This window comes from Camponotus vicinus, unplaced genomic scaffold, assembly GCF_025532165.1.
Source record: "Camponotus vicinus isolate PSW18456_S1 unplaced genomic scaffold, iyCamVici1.0 SCAF_2, whole genome shotgun sequence".
In the NCBI taxonomy this organism is placed as follows: domain Eukaryota; kingdom Metazoa; phylum Arthropoda; class Insecta; order Hymenoptera; family Formicidae; genus Camponotus; species Camponotus vicinus.
In genome coordinates, this window is record NW_028141956.1 from 22,958,184 (window position 1) to 22,973,985 (window position 15,802).

General features: G+C 28.4%; 4 protein-coding genes across 9 annotated transcripts; 3 read left to right on the forward strand and 1 right to left on the reverse strand.

Annotated features, from left to right (window-relative positions):
• The first annotated feature begins 470 nt into the window (after nt 1–470).
• On the forward strand, nt 471–2,346 carry Rswl (tRNA methyltransferase roswell). Its single transcript, XM_083091053.1, has 3 exons — nt 471–1,178; nt 1,268–1,832; nt 1,923–2,346. The coding sequence occupies exons 1-3, from the start codon at nt 817–819 to the stop codon at nt 2,304–2,306; spliced, it is 1,311 nt and encodes a 436-aa protein (XP_082947179.1). The 5' UTR covers nt 471–816; the 3' UTR covers nt 2,307–2,346.
• Nucleotides 2,347–4,062: 1,716 nt separating this feature from the next.
• On the forward strand, nt 4,063–5,228 carry Pfdn4 (prefoldin subunit 4). Its single transcript, XM_083091054.1, has 4 exons — nt 4,063–4,221; nt 4,328–4,432; nt 4,600–4,716; nt 4,945–5,228. Exons 1-4 carry the CDS (start codon nt 4,180–4,182, stop codon nt 5,098–5,100), a joined length of 420 nt encoding a protein of 139 aa, XP_082947180.1. The 5' UTR covers nt 4,063–4,179; the 3' UTR covers nt 5,101–5,228.
• A 1,267-nt stretch (nt 5,229–6,495) lies between these two features.
• On the forward strand, nt 6,496–11,850 carry LOC145966524 (protein-lysine N-methyltransferase SMYD4). Of its 2 annotated transcripts, XM_083090632.1 has the most exons (7): nt 6,496–6,680; nt 6,926–7,127; nt 7,213–7,885; nt 9,252–9,538; nt 9,621–9,904; nt 10,560–11,040; nt 11,359–11,850. In XM_083090632.1, the coding sequence occupies exons 2-7, from the start codon at nt 6,941–6,943 to the stop codon at nt 11,364–11,366; spliced, it is 1,920 nt and encodes a 639-aa protein (XP_082946758.1). In that variant the 5' UTR covers nt 6,496–6,680; nt 6,926–6,940; the 3' UTR covers nt 11,367–11,850. The 2 variants fall into 2 exon arrangements, with proteins under 2 accessions (XP_082946758.1, XP_082946757.1); XM_083090631.1 differs by lacking the exon at nt 11,359–11,850 and having other exon boundaries at nt 6,497–6,680; nt 10,560–11,341.
• Nucleotides 9,895–13,199, reverse strand: Blos1 (biogenesis of lysosome-related organelles complex 1 subunit 1). 5 transcript variants are annotated; one of them, XM_083090635.1, is made up of 5 exons: nt 13,096–13,199; nt 12,733–12,819; nt 12,578–12,650; nt 12,236–12,453; nt 9,895–12,144 (listed from the first exon to the last, which is right to left on the reverse strand). In XM_083090635.1, the coding sequence occupies exons 2-5, from the start codon at nt 12,791–12,793 to the stop codon at nt 12,110–12,112; spliced, it is 387 nt and encodes a 128-aa protein (XP_082946761.1). In that variant the 5' UTR covers nt 12,794–12,819; nt 13,096–13,199; the 3' UTR covers nt 9,895–12,109. The 5 variants fall into 5 exon arrangements, with proteins under 5 accessions (XP_082946761.1, XP_082946759.1, XP_082946764.1 ...); XM_083090633.1 differs by having other exon boundaries at nt 13,079–13,173; XM_083090638.1 differs by having other exon boundaries at nt 12,733–12,816; nt 13,096–13,157.
• Nucleotides 13,200–15,802: the final 2,603 nt, after the last annotated feature.

Here is a 15,802-nt window from a genome sequence, read left to right on the forward strand (position 1 = left end):
ATTTCATTACAATAATATTTTTTATATATTCATTGTTCGACATATACTGACTAATGCGGCGTCTACAATGAGATTTTAAGGAGACTTAAGGCGTAATATTTAAGAAATTGACCAATCACAGTCGAGTATTCTCTTAATACTTGAGACACCGCATAAAGCGTCGTCTACAATGAGATTTTAAGGAGACTTAAAGCGTAAGACTTAAGAAATTGACCAATCACAGTCAAGTATTAAGAGAATACTCGACTGTGATTGGTCAATTTCTTAAATATTACGCCTTAAGTCTCCTTAAAATCTCATTGTAGACGCCACATAACATTAATCGTGAATCTGATTGGTGTATGCTCTTAGATCCAGTCAAAATTAAGAGCATACATCAATCAGGCTCACGAATTTTACACAGTTGCAAAGCAGCTTTTTCTGCTGAACGCAGCCATTGTGCAAGGGGCTTAAGTGAGGGGCTTAAGAGCCCGGTGGGCCCGGAGATAATAGAAGATTGATGATATTACCGGCCGTTTTGATTATGTTGAAGTCAATTACAAAAGTTATTTAAATCATACGAGTATTTTATGTCATTCAGCTATTGTTTTATTATCGAAAATGTATAAATCTTTTATGTACCTGTCTCAAAAATGACAAATTATGTATCAAATCATTATTTTATTATCGACAATGTAAAGATTTTGTTACCTACAGCAGCACTTTGCACGTTTTTTTCTGGTCACGCTAAATCCCATAAGATCATCGGTCTTTATTAGTATCTCGTCGGTGACAACAGTAACACTTTCTCGTGCTACGAAGTATTACATTTCTAAAATGTACAATTATATGAGAAGATGTCTAATTGTCTCAGTAAAATTTCATAAAACATTTTTAACACAATCGGTTCACGAAAATATTTTATCACGTATGATAGATAGTCATGTAAATATTCATTGGAGTAAACGATTCTATTGTCAAGCTACGATCCAACAGATAGATCGAACAAATATTAATATAAAAGAAAAATTCCAACAAGAGTTTGACGAATTTTTATCCAATCCTGAAAACAAGAAAGTTTTTGAAATATTAAAATTGGAGATTAACGTCCTGCGACACAATGCTGAAAAAGTACCTGAGAAAATTGAGCCAAGAGACTGGTTGACGTTACTAAAAACAACGGGCAAGACACAAAGAAAGTAAGCATTTTTTTTTTCGAAGATATCTTTATAACATTAAATATGGATGTCTTGTAATTAAGAATATTTCTTTTTTCAATATTGTATAGAAGATATCTCAGGTTTATGTGGTTGAATGAAATGACAGCGATAAATCAAAAGGCGAAAAAAGAATTGAAGAAAACTGAAGCGCTTGCTAAGAAAGCAGAACAAATTGAAGATACTGGTGAAATGAAATATGGACTTTCATATAATACATTATTTCTACGTATATACGAATCAACCATGAATCGCTATTATAATAGCAGAGTATTTCAGGCTATGATGTTTGAACCAAAAATTGTATTTGATTGTGGCTATGAGGAATATATGAGTCTGCGTGAGACACATGCTTGCGCTAAACAGCTGACTCTGTCATTTGCCGCCAATCGTCTTCATATAAATCCTATGTCTCTTTATTTTTGTAATATGAATGAAGCAGGATCACTTTTGCAGCAGTGCAATATCATTATGCCTAATTTACTGGATGATGATTGTCCATTAACTGTAACATCTCAATCTTATTTAGATTTATTTCCAAAAAATCAATTAATATATCTTACTCCACATTGTAAAGTAAATATGACTGAATACAATCCTGAAATGGTATATATCATTGGTGCAATAGTAGACAAGGTAAATTGATAAAATGTTATTTATACACATGCATACTTATGTATACACATCATATATATTCTTCATTAAGTTAATTTTTTATTTATTTAGCAAAATCAACAACCTTTATCTTTGGCAAAAGCTAAGAAAGAAGGTATACAGATGGCCAAGTTGCCTTTGGAAAATTATCTTCCTTGGGGTACTAGTTCAGGAAAGAGTTTAACGATCAATCAAATGATGGATATATTATTACAGTTAAGACATACAAAAGATTGGAAGGAAGCATTACAGTATGTACCAACTAGGAAATTGAAATCTGCCAGAGAACATATGTTACGATCAAAATTGGAGAAAATGTTACACAAGAAAGAAGCAAAAACTGACAGATCTGAAAGAGCTGAAAGAAATATTTTGAATTCAGATTCTCTCTCTGAGAGGCAAACAGATTTTACATTTGCCAGTAGAAAGGCCAATAAACTGATACATAATAAATGAAAATTAGTAAATTAATAATAAATAAATAATTATTTCTTAATTATTTTCATTATATTGTAATTATTCCTTTGCCAAAATTGACATTAAGTTTAGAACTGCTGTAATATATTACAATATTTGATGTAAATTTTTCGAGTTTGTATATATATCTAAACAAATTGATAAAAAAAACTGTTACTGTGTGTATGTATATATGTATGTATATACATTGTTATATATATATATATATATATATATATATATATATATATAAAACAGTGTTTATGTATGTGTGTGTATATATATATATATATGTATAAAACTTTTTTTTCAATTTAGATTTTGAAATGTATAAACTCATGAATGATTTATACAGGGTGTCCTAGACCACCCGTACACCCCTTTTCTTTCAAAAACTAAGCATTTTAGAGAAAAATGTTTCAGACAAAAGTTGTTTGGTTTCGAGGGTGCCATAAGATGGTACCATTGGTTTGACCTTGAAGAGTTATTTGAAGGTCACTTCAATTTTTTTGAATGGAATACCCTATATATTTTTGCACATTCTTGTAGCTCATCTCGAGAGCTTTCCAAAACACTCTAATTAAGTACCTTTTCGTTAAGTACTTTTTGAGATATGAGGCTTGAAATAATTTCTTAATTTTACATAAACCGTAAAATATCTTGTAAAATATTCATTTTTCGATTATCTTACCTTAATACTTTTACGTACAAAATAATGAGAGGAATCAATTAGTCACATAGTTGTTTTGAAGAAAAAATATGGAATTGTTAATTGCAAATTACATATTTTTTCTTCAAAACAACTATGTGTTTTCTTTACACCAATTGATTCCTCTCATTATTTTGTACATAGAAGTATTAAGGTAAGATAATCGAAAAATGAATATTTTACAAGATATTTTACGGTTTATGTAAAATTAAGAAATTATTTCAAGCCTTATAACTCAAAAAGTACTTAACGAAAAGGTACTTAATTATAGTGTTTTGGAAAGCTCTCGAGATGAGCTACAAGAATGTGCAAAAATATATAGGGTATTCCATTTAAAAAAATTGAAGTGACCTTCACGTGACCTTCAAATGACTCTTCAAGGTCAAACCAATGGTACCATCTTATGGCCCCCTCGAAACCAAACAACTTTTGTCTGAAACATTTTTCTCTAAAATGCTTAGTTTTTGAAAGAAAAGAGGTGTACGGGTGGTCTAGGACACCCTGTATAAAATATCTCTTTTTCTCTCTTTAACTTATCCTTAAATATAGACATTAAATCTTTTAAATTTTAATATCTTTATATACTTGATAAGAAATAAATAATGGTGATATATTCTTTATATACTTGATAAGAAATAAATAATGGTGATAAATTCTATTTACCTATCCTATTAAACACTTAAGTTTTAAATCAAGCAAATTTGCACAGAAAAATTAATCATGCATATGTGTAAAAGATACAATAATGTCATTTTTTTGTATTTAATATATAATTGATTTTCCTATATAATACAATATACAAGAGTATGCAAATTCATCTGGATCATATATAGAAAATAAAAATAAAAAATTAGGAAGAAATAAAAATTTTAAAAATTAAGAAATAAAGTTATAAAGTAAGAATTAAAAAATACATCATGTAGAAAATAATAATAGGAAATATAAATAAAAATTTCCTGCCTTTATAATCTGGATACGCTTTTATACCATCAGATATCATGTAAAAGGTTGCCATGTTATTTCCATTGTTTGACAGAAAATTTCAGATGGCGTTATCAACGTTCGTGAAATTACACTCACGGGGTTTTCGAACTCAACCTCGCCACTTATTTCAACAGTTATTTTGATGCAAAAATTATACAAATCGTAGAAAAATATTAAAATATGGCGAAGGGAGGAAAAAGCAGTCAAGGTGGATTTCAGCCGGTAAAATAATAATATGAAATTTTAAAAGGAAAAAAATCAAATATATAAAATTGGTATCAAATTTTTCATATGTTTATGATCTAATTTATTTTGTGTGGCATTGTAGGATTCTGATGTTCATATTACTTACGAAGAGCAACAAAAAATTAATAAATTTGCAAGACAAAATGCAAAGTTGGAGGACTATAAAGAAGAACTTAAAATTAAGCAGGTGATTTGATTGAAAGAATTAAAAAACTCAAATTAAATTCTTTGATTACACTGTTAATCATGCCTTATTTGGTCATACAAGATTTTAGATTAAATTCTGTACATAAAAGTATATATATATAAATATATATACATATGTAACAATAATTAATTATTTACAATTTTTAGAATGAATTGAAGAACTTGGAAGATGCTTCTGACGAATTGACTCTTATGGACGATGATGTAAAAATACCATATTATATTGGAGAAGTATTTGTTTATCAATGTCTCGAAAAGACACAGGTAATTATATATGTTATATAAGAGTACAAATTATAACTCTATATATCTGTGATAAGAAAAATGTAATTAAATGTAATTTTACTTAAATTTCTTAAAATCTATGTAACTTTTTATAATACTTTTTTTGGTTTGATGGTATTGTTATCTTTTTTTCTTATGTTGTAATTATCAATAATCAATATTATTCAATATCAATATTAATATTAATAGTAATTTTTTTATTCTTAGAGTTGTTTGGAAGATGCTAAGAATAAGAAAAAATCAGAAATTGCAAATTTGGAAAGCAAATGTACAGAGTTGAAGACTATCATGAGCGAATTAAAAACACAATTATATGCAAAGTTTGGTAGCCGTATAAATTTGGAATCAGAAGAATCCGATTAATCTTTTCAGTAATGAATTTATTATTATATATTTAATATAATATTAAAGAAATTATCTATATTGTATTATTATCATTTGCCATTGCAATTTCTATTGAAATTATTGATAAATAAATGAAGTTTAAGTTACATTGTTGTTACATTATCTAAATATCTGTGATGCAATTTCTCCTAAGAAATATCCTATTTCTGAATAAAATTTATTAGTGAATATGTTCTAAATAAATATTTTTTAAACATACAGCAAATATACAAATGTTATATATACCAAATATTTGTGCATGCATATATACATATATACACACATATTGCAATTGATATACATAAAATTTATAAAATATACACTGTTATTATTACTATGAAAAAGAAAAGCTTATAGCAAAACTTTACATCAACATATCTATAAGTGCAAATATAATGCAATATGATAGAGCTTTTTAATTTTAGTTAAGGTTCTTTAGTTGATATATTCTAACACTATAATGCTTGCATTATTTAACAATAATAGATTTTACAGGATTCCAAATCTGGTTAGTAATAAAACTAATTAGCATAATTAAAGTTGATTAACTAAAATTATATATATACTAGTGAGGCTGAAGATTAAGTAATGTAAGCTAAATATTGCATAGGATGGAACTAAAGTTTGGATATTTGCCAAATTGCTCTTATTAGCAGTACAAACTTGATCGAAGATGTATTGGATGAATTTTTTTACTTTATTTTATATTTGACAAATAAATTGTTTAGAAGTTTTTTTTATAATAAATTAAGTATTGTGCATTATCTGAAAGATTGTTAATCATGTACAATATTGCAATAATCATAACAAGTTTAATTGTATGATAATGTTATGCTGATTATATAGGAACACATGATTACAAATATTTTATATATTTAATAAGAAAATAAGTAAAAAAAAATTTTATACTTGTTTTAATGCTATGGTTTTAATACTACTTGGTCTAATACTTTGTGTTTCCTTATTAATATTATTTTCTTACATGTATTAATAACTGCATGATGTATGTTATATAAATTTAGAAAAAAACGCGGCCTTTATAAAAATTTGAAGAGCGCCGACAAATATTTCTAATTTAATTATTCAGTAATATATATTTATACATTTTTTCTATTAAACTCTATTTAAATTAAATCAAATGCATATAAGGAAGAAAGTAGAATAATAATCACAGATAATATATGGCAGTACTGCATTTTATATTATACAAAAACTTCTTAATTACATCTTATTTTTAGTCAGTTGTTCATGTACAATGAATACTCGAATTATTCCTGCACAGCATAGTCTTTTTTTGTCGTCTGGCTTGAGGTAAATTTAGTTTCACCTACCAGCTTCAATGCTCTCGGTACATATTCTATCTAATGGTCATTTAGTTGTTGTCTAAGGATAGCTCTAAACGTGTTGTGGTTTATAAAATAATTATTATAATATTCATATATACATATATTTATATATATTAAATTTTTTATATGTATATGTACATATAAAAGATTAATATTTATACATATAATAATTTTAAAATATTATAAACATAAAAATAATTTAAAATTTCAGTGGTAAGTATATACATACGCATATACACACACAAAATCTGAGGCATTATAAGTAAAAATCTAAATAAGTTTTTAAAAAATATACTGAAGAGATTTTTTATTAAATATATACATATATTTATTAAAATGTATGTAAATTGTAAATCTAAAATACAAAAAAAGGAGAAAATATGAAAAGAAAGTATGTCTTACTGATTTTTAGTATTATATCTCTGTAATATTTTTCAAGTATAATGGTATCTTTTAAGGATTACATATAGATAATGGAGATAGCAAAGGAACTTGTATTAATCCTCAAGCAAAATAATAAATCGCATGTTGGATATGGATTACAAAAAGAATGTGAAGCTCTTGTAGGACACATCCTTCAAAATATGATCAGATCACAAATGCCTTCTTTGCATGCTGTAATGAAAAATGAAGAAGATTCTATTAGATATAGGGAACAAGGTACTTATATTTTTTCTAGATATATAATGTATAATAATGTGTATGTATAATATAATTACTGTTTTTTAACTCGAAAAAACATCAGGTAATCAACATTTTGTAATGGGCGATGATTTGGAAGCTATAGAATGTTATACTCTAAGTTTAGCATATGCTAACAATAATGAACTTATGGCTTATGCACATGCAAATCGATCTGCTGCTTTATATAGGAAACAATTGTATAAAGAATGTCTGATAGATATTGATGCAGCTTTACATCATGGATATCCAAAAGAGAAGCAGAAGAACTTGAAGGAAAGAGGAGATAAAGCAATAATTGAAATAAAAAAGTTGTTGCAAGTAGATTCAGAGGGTATCAATATAGATCAAAATGATATGGATGAAGCCTATCTACATGATGAATGTATCAAAAAGTCTGATATGAAACCAACAGAAAACGTTGAATACATTGAGAATAAAACAATAATAAAGAAAGATCAGTGGATTGATGTTTCCAAAAAACAAAATACGATGGTTAATGAAAATTACCTCTATTATACAACAAAGATCTTACCACAGAAACCGAGATATTTACAGAACGATGATTTTTCCAAGTTAACGTATGGTCCAAGTCAGGAAGTCCCTGCCATCAGTGATGGTGTGACAATATCCTTCTCCGAAAGATATGGTAGACATTACATAGCAACACGGGAATTTCAACCTGGTGATATAATCAGCATCGAGGATCCTTATGCACATGTAATCTATGAAGAACGGTGAGAAATAAACTCGCGCGGCATACTTATTTTTTTACTTATTGTAAGAATATTATATAGGGTGTCCTAGACCACCCGTACACCCCTTTTCTTTCAAAAACTAAGCATTTTAGAGAAAAACGTTTTCGACAAAAATTGTATGGTTTTGAGGGGAACATAAGATGGTGTCATTGGTTTGACCTTGGATGGCATCGTTAAGGTGAGGTCAAGGACACCTTTAATTTCTTAAATGGAACCACCTATTTTTTATTGCATATTCTTATAGCTTATGTCGAGAGCTTTCCAAAACACTATAATAAAGTAATTTTTCATCAAGTACTTTTCGAGTTATAAGGCTTGAAATAATTTCTTAATTTTATATAAACCATAAAATATCTAGTAAAATATTCATTTCTCGATTATCTGACCTTAATACTTTTATGCACAGAACAATGTGAGGAATCAATTGGTGTAAAGAAAACACATAATTGTTTCGAAAAAAAAAATGTAATTGTTAATTGCAAATTACATTTTTTTTTTCGAAACAATTTTGTGTTTTCTTTACACCAATTGATTCCTCTCATTATTTTGTACATAAAAGTATTAAGGTAAGATAATCGAGAAATGAATATTTTACTAGATATTTTATGGTTTATGTAAAATTAAGAAATTATTTCAAGCCTTATAACTCGAAAAGTATTTGATGAAAAAATACTTTATTAGAGTGTTTTGGAAAGCTCTCGACATAAGCTATAAGAATATGCAATAAAAAATAGGTGGTTCCATTTAAGAAATTAAAGGTGTCCTTGACCTCACCTTAACGATGCCATCCAAGGTCAAACCAATGACACCATCTTATGTTCCCCTCAAAACCATACAATTTTTGTCGAAAACGTTTTTCTCTAAAATGCTTAGTTTTTGAAAGAAAAGGGGTGTACGGGTGGTCTAGGACACCCTGTATACAGGGTGTATCTGAAATAATGCACTAAACTTTAGGAGCGTATTCTAGAGATCAAAATAAGACTTTTTTTTCTTATGAACATGGGTCCGCAAATGAACCCCCCTTCGAGCTAAAATTCGAAAATGTGTGAAATTGACCAAACATCCACAACGCAAATTTATTTATCTCTCAAGAGAGGGTGATAGGTAACGTCGAAACCAAGGTCAAATAATAATTTTTCTGAAATACAGCCAATTTTCAATTTTTTCCCGAAACTTTAGGGGCCTCTAGCTCGGAGGGGGGTTCATTTGCGGACCCATGTTCATAGGAACAAAAAGTCTTATTTTGACCTCTAGAATGCACTCCTAAAGTTTAGTGCATCATTTCAGATACACCCTGTATACATACATATATAAATATACATATATTTTCGTATCTTCATTACAGATATTATACGCATTGCCACTATTGTCTATCGAAAAGCTACAATTTAATACCATGTGCAAAATGTCCAATAGCTCAATATTGTTCTGAAAAGTGTAAGAAACTAGCATGGGAGGTGTGCCATAAAACAGAATGTCCAATTTTAAAATTATTAACCAATTTGCTTAATGTTGATAAAGATAAAATAAGAATGATTTCGAAGATTATACGATTGTTGATTGTAGTAACAGAAAATGGAATTAAAATTAAAGAATTGGAGCAGGATATGAAAATCGCGGAATCTAATCCAGGTACATGTCTGTAATATAAAGATTATTAGTATATGTATAATTTAATCGTTATAATGGATCTTTAATTTTTTTTAAATTTTAGATAATAGAACAGCAGGATTTACAGATACTGCAATATTAGACAGTTTTAGCGCACGATCTGCATTGAGTCTGGCAACTAATATGACTACAAGACCGTTAATCGGAATTAGCGCATTTTCTTGTATTTCAGCCCTCGCGGTAATTCTTTTAGCTACACAGACGAAATTTTTCTCTAAGAAATACGAGATCGATGACTTGAAGGATATCAGCGAATTTTCCGAACTTAAATTCTGTGCCAGCATAATGTTTCGTGCCTGTGTAATAATGTCTTCTAATTGCTTTTCAGTAAGTGATATATTTTAATAATTATATATTAGCATACACATATTGGGAGTTTTCCAACAAGAGACACAGAAGACACAGTGTAACACTGTGTTTTACACAAAGTGTTTCAATTATGATGCAGTGTCATACTGCTCGACATAAAAACTAAATACAATTGTGTTAATCTTCTACTATCAAATATTGCAATAATATTTACAAAAATATATTTGAAATAAACTTAATTTTATAAGTGCAAATTATTAGAATTTAATTTTATAAGTGTAGATTATTAGAATTCCTCTTTATTTTTTATTATTGTAATGACGATATATTTTATATATACATATATTCTTTTTAAATGCTTTTTTTGTTTTATTGAAAAAAATATGTATAAGCATTCGGGACTACAATACAGCAATACTTGTAATATTGATTATTGACGACAGTGAACATAAAGGATATAATGCATTCTGGTAATATTTTCAGAAATTAATTCAACCATTCCAACAAAAATTTTATACAGTGTAATTTAGTATATCCTAACTGGAAAACACCCATTTATATATCATGTACATATCAAGTTGCCAAAGCCACATATATGTTTTTTATATATCCTCTCTCTATGTGACAATATATCTATATTACTTGTTAAGTTAATGTATTATTTCTTTTGTAGATACAACAAGAACCAGGAATTATATCAGGTTCAGGTTTGTATATAGCTCACAGTTTATACAATCACTCTTGTGCACCAAATACGTTTCGACATTTCGAAGGACTCACAATGATTACGCGTGCTTTGACACCAATACGTGTCGGAGATCAGATATTCACGAGTTACGGTGGTGTGTACGCACACATGCCTCGATTCGAGAGAAAGCAGAAAATATTACAGGATTATTTCCTCGATTGTGATTGTCCAGCATGTGAGAACGATTGGCCAATGTATAATGAGGTTTTACATAATCATATTGGATCTATTTCCAAAAATAAGCAACTTGTGGAAAAGTTGAAGCCTTTTAAAGAGAGATTGCTCGCGAATATGTACGATATCGAGGCGGTAAAAGCAGTTTTAGATATATTATATAAGGAAGTTAATACACATCCATGTGAGGAGATACTCCATGCAGAGCAATATTTAAAAAGCTATTATTTGGGTAAATTTAAATAAACATTTTGCAATTGTATAGTGCTTTATGCTTAAACGCAGTCATCACATATATAGCTCTGCTTACTGCTTTAACATTGTTTGCTTCCTTTCCTTAATTAATATCTCTGGCATAATGTACCTATTGCTTTGTTTCCTTATTGTAGCCTTATTGCAGCAATAAAATTCTTAGCAGCACTACTGAAATAGTTTTTTAGAAGTGGTTATTTAATTTCTGCTTTAATTTGCACTTATTGCTATATCAAATGCTATTATAAATTATAAGTAAATCTATATATAAGAAAAAAAAATTTTTTCTATATTTCAGATCCATGAACCGTTAAAAAATATGACATGTAATAGCTAATAAAAGCTATTACAATTTATGTAAAAAGAAGCAATTTTCCTTTAGAATATTACGTATACAAGAACACTATATAGTATAATATATATATATGTATAGTTTAAAAATTAAATATACTATGAAACTCCCTCTTTATACTTAGGATTAGTAAGATTATATGTTCGATTTTATTTATGCAACATATAATTAAGTCATTATTCAAAATTAGATCACAAATTAATAAACATGTGTTTCCATCATGGAATGAAGATGCTACATCAAATGCACATGGTGACCAATAATTCTAATAATATAATTAAATATTTTTAAACTTTAAATACAATCAATCTTTAATTGATGAATCCATATTTATAATAATTTATGTAAAAATTTTTACTGATTTTATATAAAATTTCTCAAAATTGTTGCATCTTATGTAAGTACATGCTGAGTAAACATTAAATTGAGAAAAATTTATATCTATATTTTTTTTATTGACTTATATATAAGAATATATATAAGTTTTTAAGAAAATGAATAATGTAATCTAAATTATTTACTAACAATTCAATAAATTTTTTTTTAACTCAAACACTTAAATAGTTATGTCTAATGGCTATGTACAATATTGTTTCCTCTTTGATATCTTAAATTACAAAAACTTGAATAATTTAATTGTTTCATATATTATGAAATTATTGAAAAATTATATGATAAAAGCACCTCATCTTAATGTTCAAACATTACCAACACTTTGATTCTCTTGTGTGGCTGAAAATAACATACAATAATTTTATTCGTGTATGTTTTGCCTATTAATTAAGAACATAAAAGTTCCATAAAATTTTATTAAACTTAATACCTTTATATGAATATTCTAATGCAGTGGCTATTGTTCTCATATCACCTTCTATACTGCGCGCCCAATTTTCCGCATCTCCAATCTCCTTTAAAGAGCTCGAAAAAGACTCTATTAAGTTCAACCACAATTGTGTTTGTTTAGCAAAATTGGTTGCGCTGTGTTGCAATTGCTTTGCTTCTGCATCTAATTTCTTTTGATTTAAATATGCTTGAGCCACTCTGTAACAATAAAAAATATTTTCTTCTTATATATATATATATATATATATATATATATATATTTATTTATTTATACTTATTATTGCATATATATAGATAAAATTCTAAACAAAAGTCTGTTTACCCAACATTCAAATGATCAACAAGAGCTTGTGTCAAATTGCTTGCAGCCTGAACAGCTTCTTTTCGTTTTTGTTCTATTGAATTGTTGATACATTTTAATATAGATATAATAATAATAATTGTTTTTATCATAAAATCATACGATCGTTGTTTTACCTTGTCTTTCTTTTCTCGCTACTTGCTTGTTTTGATGTTCTTTCACAATTGTCGATAACATTTTTGCTACTTTAATATTTCTTGCTACTGAAAATTAAATATACATTAAACATTTTATTATATATTGTTTTTTTCTTTATTATAATAATTTAATATTTTTTAAACTATAGTAATTATTCGCTTAGTTTGAGACAATGTACTTTTATTTATATCAAGTTATATGAATTAACTTTTAACCTAAGATTTACACATAAAATTCAACAAAAATTAGAATTACGTAAATATCGAATTAAAATATTTAATTAAATTACATATTAAATAAATTAATATATTTATTATATTGTACTCATGTAATGTTCATACTATATGTTGAAACAAATTTGCGTATCCCTATACTTCAAACACATTTAAGGCCATCATGGTCATCACACATGAAATTCCATAAGCACGTAAGACGTAAACGTAAGGAAATAGACCAATCACGGTCAAGTATTAGCCCCTCCAAGGGGTCAAAACTCGACCGTGATTGGTCGATTTCCTTACGCTTATGTCTTAAGCGACGTCTACAATGGTCCATATTCTGAATCCTCTTTTATTGATAAAAGTGCCTCTAAAAGTGGCTTATAAGCCTTCTGATTGGCTATAAGCCACTTTTAGAGGCACTTTTATCGATAAAAGAGGATTCAGAATATGGGCCAATGACACTTTAATACTTAAAATTTAAGAAATTGACCAATCATATTTATTATTCTTCTCTAAAGTCAATTGTAATTGGTCAATTTCTTAAATCTTAAGTCTTAAAATCCCATTGTAGACGACGCATTACGTGCTTATGGAATTTCATGTGCGAAAGCCTTCACACACAAAATTGCATAGCTGCATATGCATAACATAAGACCATATGGACCAATGAGCATCGAGTATTATATTATGTAAATCAATATGGCGACTTAATACTCGATGCTCATTGGTCCATATGGTCTTATGTTATGCATATGCAGCTATGCAATTTTGTGTGTGATGCAATGACGTATATAACTAGACCAAGCTTTCATATAGTTTATAGGTGAGGGGAATGAAGCCGGATATTGACAGTTTAAAACAGAGAGAGAACGTTGAATGGCCTCTATGCTTTCTCTTTCTATTCTATAGACTGTCAAAAGCAATATGGCGTGATATGACACAAACGCAAACTGGACATGCGAAACAGTATATGAGTAAAATTGGTAAAAATACACGTAAAAATATATACACATATATAAATTTTTTGAAAAAAATATTACAAATATTGCATTAAAAAAAGGATAAAATAGTTGTTTGCTGTATTTGTGGCATCGATTATGCACTAAAATCAATTTTATTACTAAATAAATATAACAATATTTGTATTATGATCCACATGTGTATACTGCATAAAATAGTATTAATATCATAGACCTTACAGATATGGACTGGCAATACGTATCAGACTGTGTCCGGACACTTGTAGAAAGAGAAGTACCAAAAAGTATGTTTCTCTTTCTAACCTCCTCCGGACACCGCTTCTCTACAGAAACTATAGGCAATTGCCAGTCTATACTTATAAGGTCTACGATTAATATCAATAATGTATCAAGATAAATGAAAATTTCGATTCCATTTTCTCCAAAAGACATCATACCTAGCGTTCTCGTATGCATGTACACGCACCAGGAATGGTGTCCCGGTATGTATGTGTGGACGGCCGACGTCATACGCACACACGCGAAGCGCGCACGTAGCCAAGAATTTATTACTTCATTAAATTTTATCTTTTTATATAATTTAATTATTATTTAATTTAATAGAATGAATGTCGACCTTTAGTGCTTAGAAAGAAAAGAAAAGTACGCATATCGATACTAGAGCGCAAGGGACACGTAGAAATAGCGCGGTGTCCCGCGCGGTATATAGCTGTCTCGCTCGCACTCTCTCGTTCGAGCGTCGAGCGAGAGAGACGGCTATCGGACACCTCTAACTCGGTATCACGTCTAATAGTGCTTTCTCTCTCGCTCTTGTGCCGTGCGCGAAGGACGCAACATCGGAATGCCCCCCACTACTCTACCCCCACTTTCTCTCTCGCTGCTCGGCCCGCGTACATGCGCGCTTCGCTTGTGTGAGTGTGACGTCAGTGAGCGTCACACAAGCATACCGGGACACCATTCCTGCCGGTGCGTGTACATACCTAGCATATCTAGTCTTTCTTATTCATAAATAAAATTTATAAATTTATTTTTATATAAAATAATAATGTCATCGGTAAATTTTTTTATTATAATATAAAATATGTGTGTGTGTGTGTTTTATTTTCAAATATATATATTAAATTTTGTAACAATTTATTACACTTAACATTAAATTAGGTGAAAATATATTATTCTGAATAAAATATTTGTTACAATATAAAATGTAATTTTATCATTGTTTCATAAATAGTTTAGTTTAATTTTATATTTTCACAAAATATAAAAACATAACAAAATTACACTAAAATAATATATTTCTCTTGTTAAATTTATATTATTATAAAGTTCTTTATTCCATTCCGCTTTTATATGATTGGGTTCCTCATGGAATATATTTTACGCAAAAACGGAAAGAATTCTAACCTAAAATTTACAATAATTCTGAATTAGCTTTGTTTTTTCGTAAATTATATTCCATTGGAATTTTCCATTTATTATAAAAAGATATTTTTTTACAAAATTAATTATTTTGGTTAACTATAATTCATAAAAAATAATTCTTTACTCTTACTTATTTCCGCTTTTTCCGGTACATGGGGAACCCGGTTATTTAAAATCGGAACAGATATGTCTTTTATCTAATTACTAATATTACTAGATTTGTAAACCGCGAAAATGATTTATTGATGATTTATTTGTAAACACTATACCTTTAGAAATATAACCGTTTCTTGTATCTCACAGTAGTAACACAATAGATATATATTACAAAGTTACTAGATTTTCACTTTTCCGCTAGCAAATTTGATGGCGAAAAAGTTCACGTGAAAAGTTTCACATTTCCACGTTTTGTCGAGTTACATGAT

Coding starts and splice junctions, on each gene's coding strand:
- Pfdn4 (XM_083091054.1), top strand. CDS start 4,180: ATGGCGAAGGGAGGAAAAAGCAGTCAAGGTGGATTTCAGCCG. Junction 4,433..4,599: donor AAGAACTTAAAATTAAGCAG/GTGATTTGATTG, acceptor TACAATTTTTAG/AATGAATTGAAGAACTTGGA. Junction 4,717..4,944: donor AATGTCTCGAAAAGACACAG/GTAATTATATAT, acceptor TTTTATTCTTAG/AGTTGTTTGGAAGATGCTAA.
- Blos1 (XM_083090633.1), bottom strand. Junction 12,454..12,577: donor GTTGATCATTTGAATGTTGG/GTAAACAGACTT, acceptor TTATTGTTACAG/AGTGGCTCAAGCATATTTAA. Junction 12,145..12,235: donor ATTAGAATATTCATATAAAG/GTATTAAGTTTA, acceptor TGTTATTTTCAG/CCACACAAGAGAATCAAAGT.
- LOC145966524 (XM_083090631.1), top strand. CDS start 6,941: ATGGAGATAGCAAAGGAACTTGTATTAATCCTCAAGCAAAATAATAAA. Junction 9,539..9,620: donor AATCGCGGAATCTAATCCAG/GTACATGTCTGT, acceptor TTTAAATTTTAG/ATAATAGAACAGCAGGATTT. Junction 9,905..10,559: donor TGTCTTCTAATTGCTTTTCA/GTAAGTGATATA, acceptor TTTCTTTTGTAG/ATACAACAAGAACCAGGAAT.
- Rswl (XM_083091053.1), top strand. CDS start 817: ATGTACAATTATATGAGAAGATGTCTAATTGTCTCAGTAAAATTTCAT. Junction 1,179..1,267: donor ACGGGCAAGACACAAAGAAA/GTAAGCATTTTT, acceptor AATATTGTATAG/AAGATATCTCAGGTTTATGT. Junction 1,833..1,922: donor TTGGTGCAATAGTAGACAAG/GTAAATTGATAA, acceptor TTATTTATTTAG/CAAAATCAACAACCTTTATC.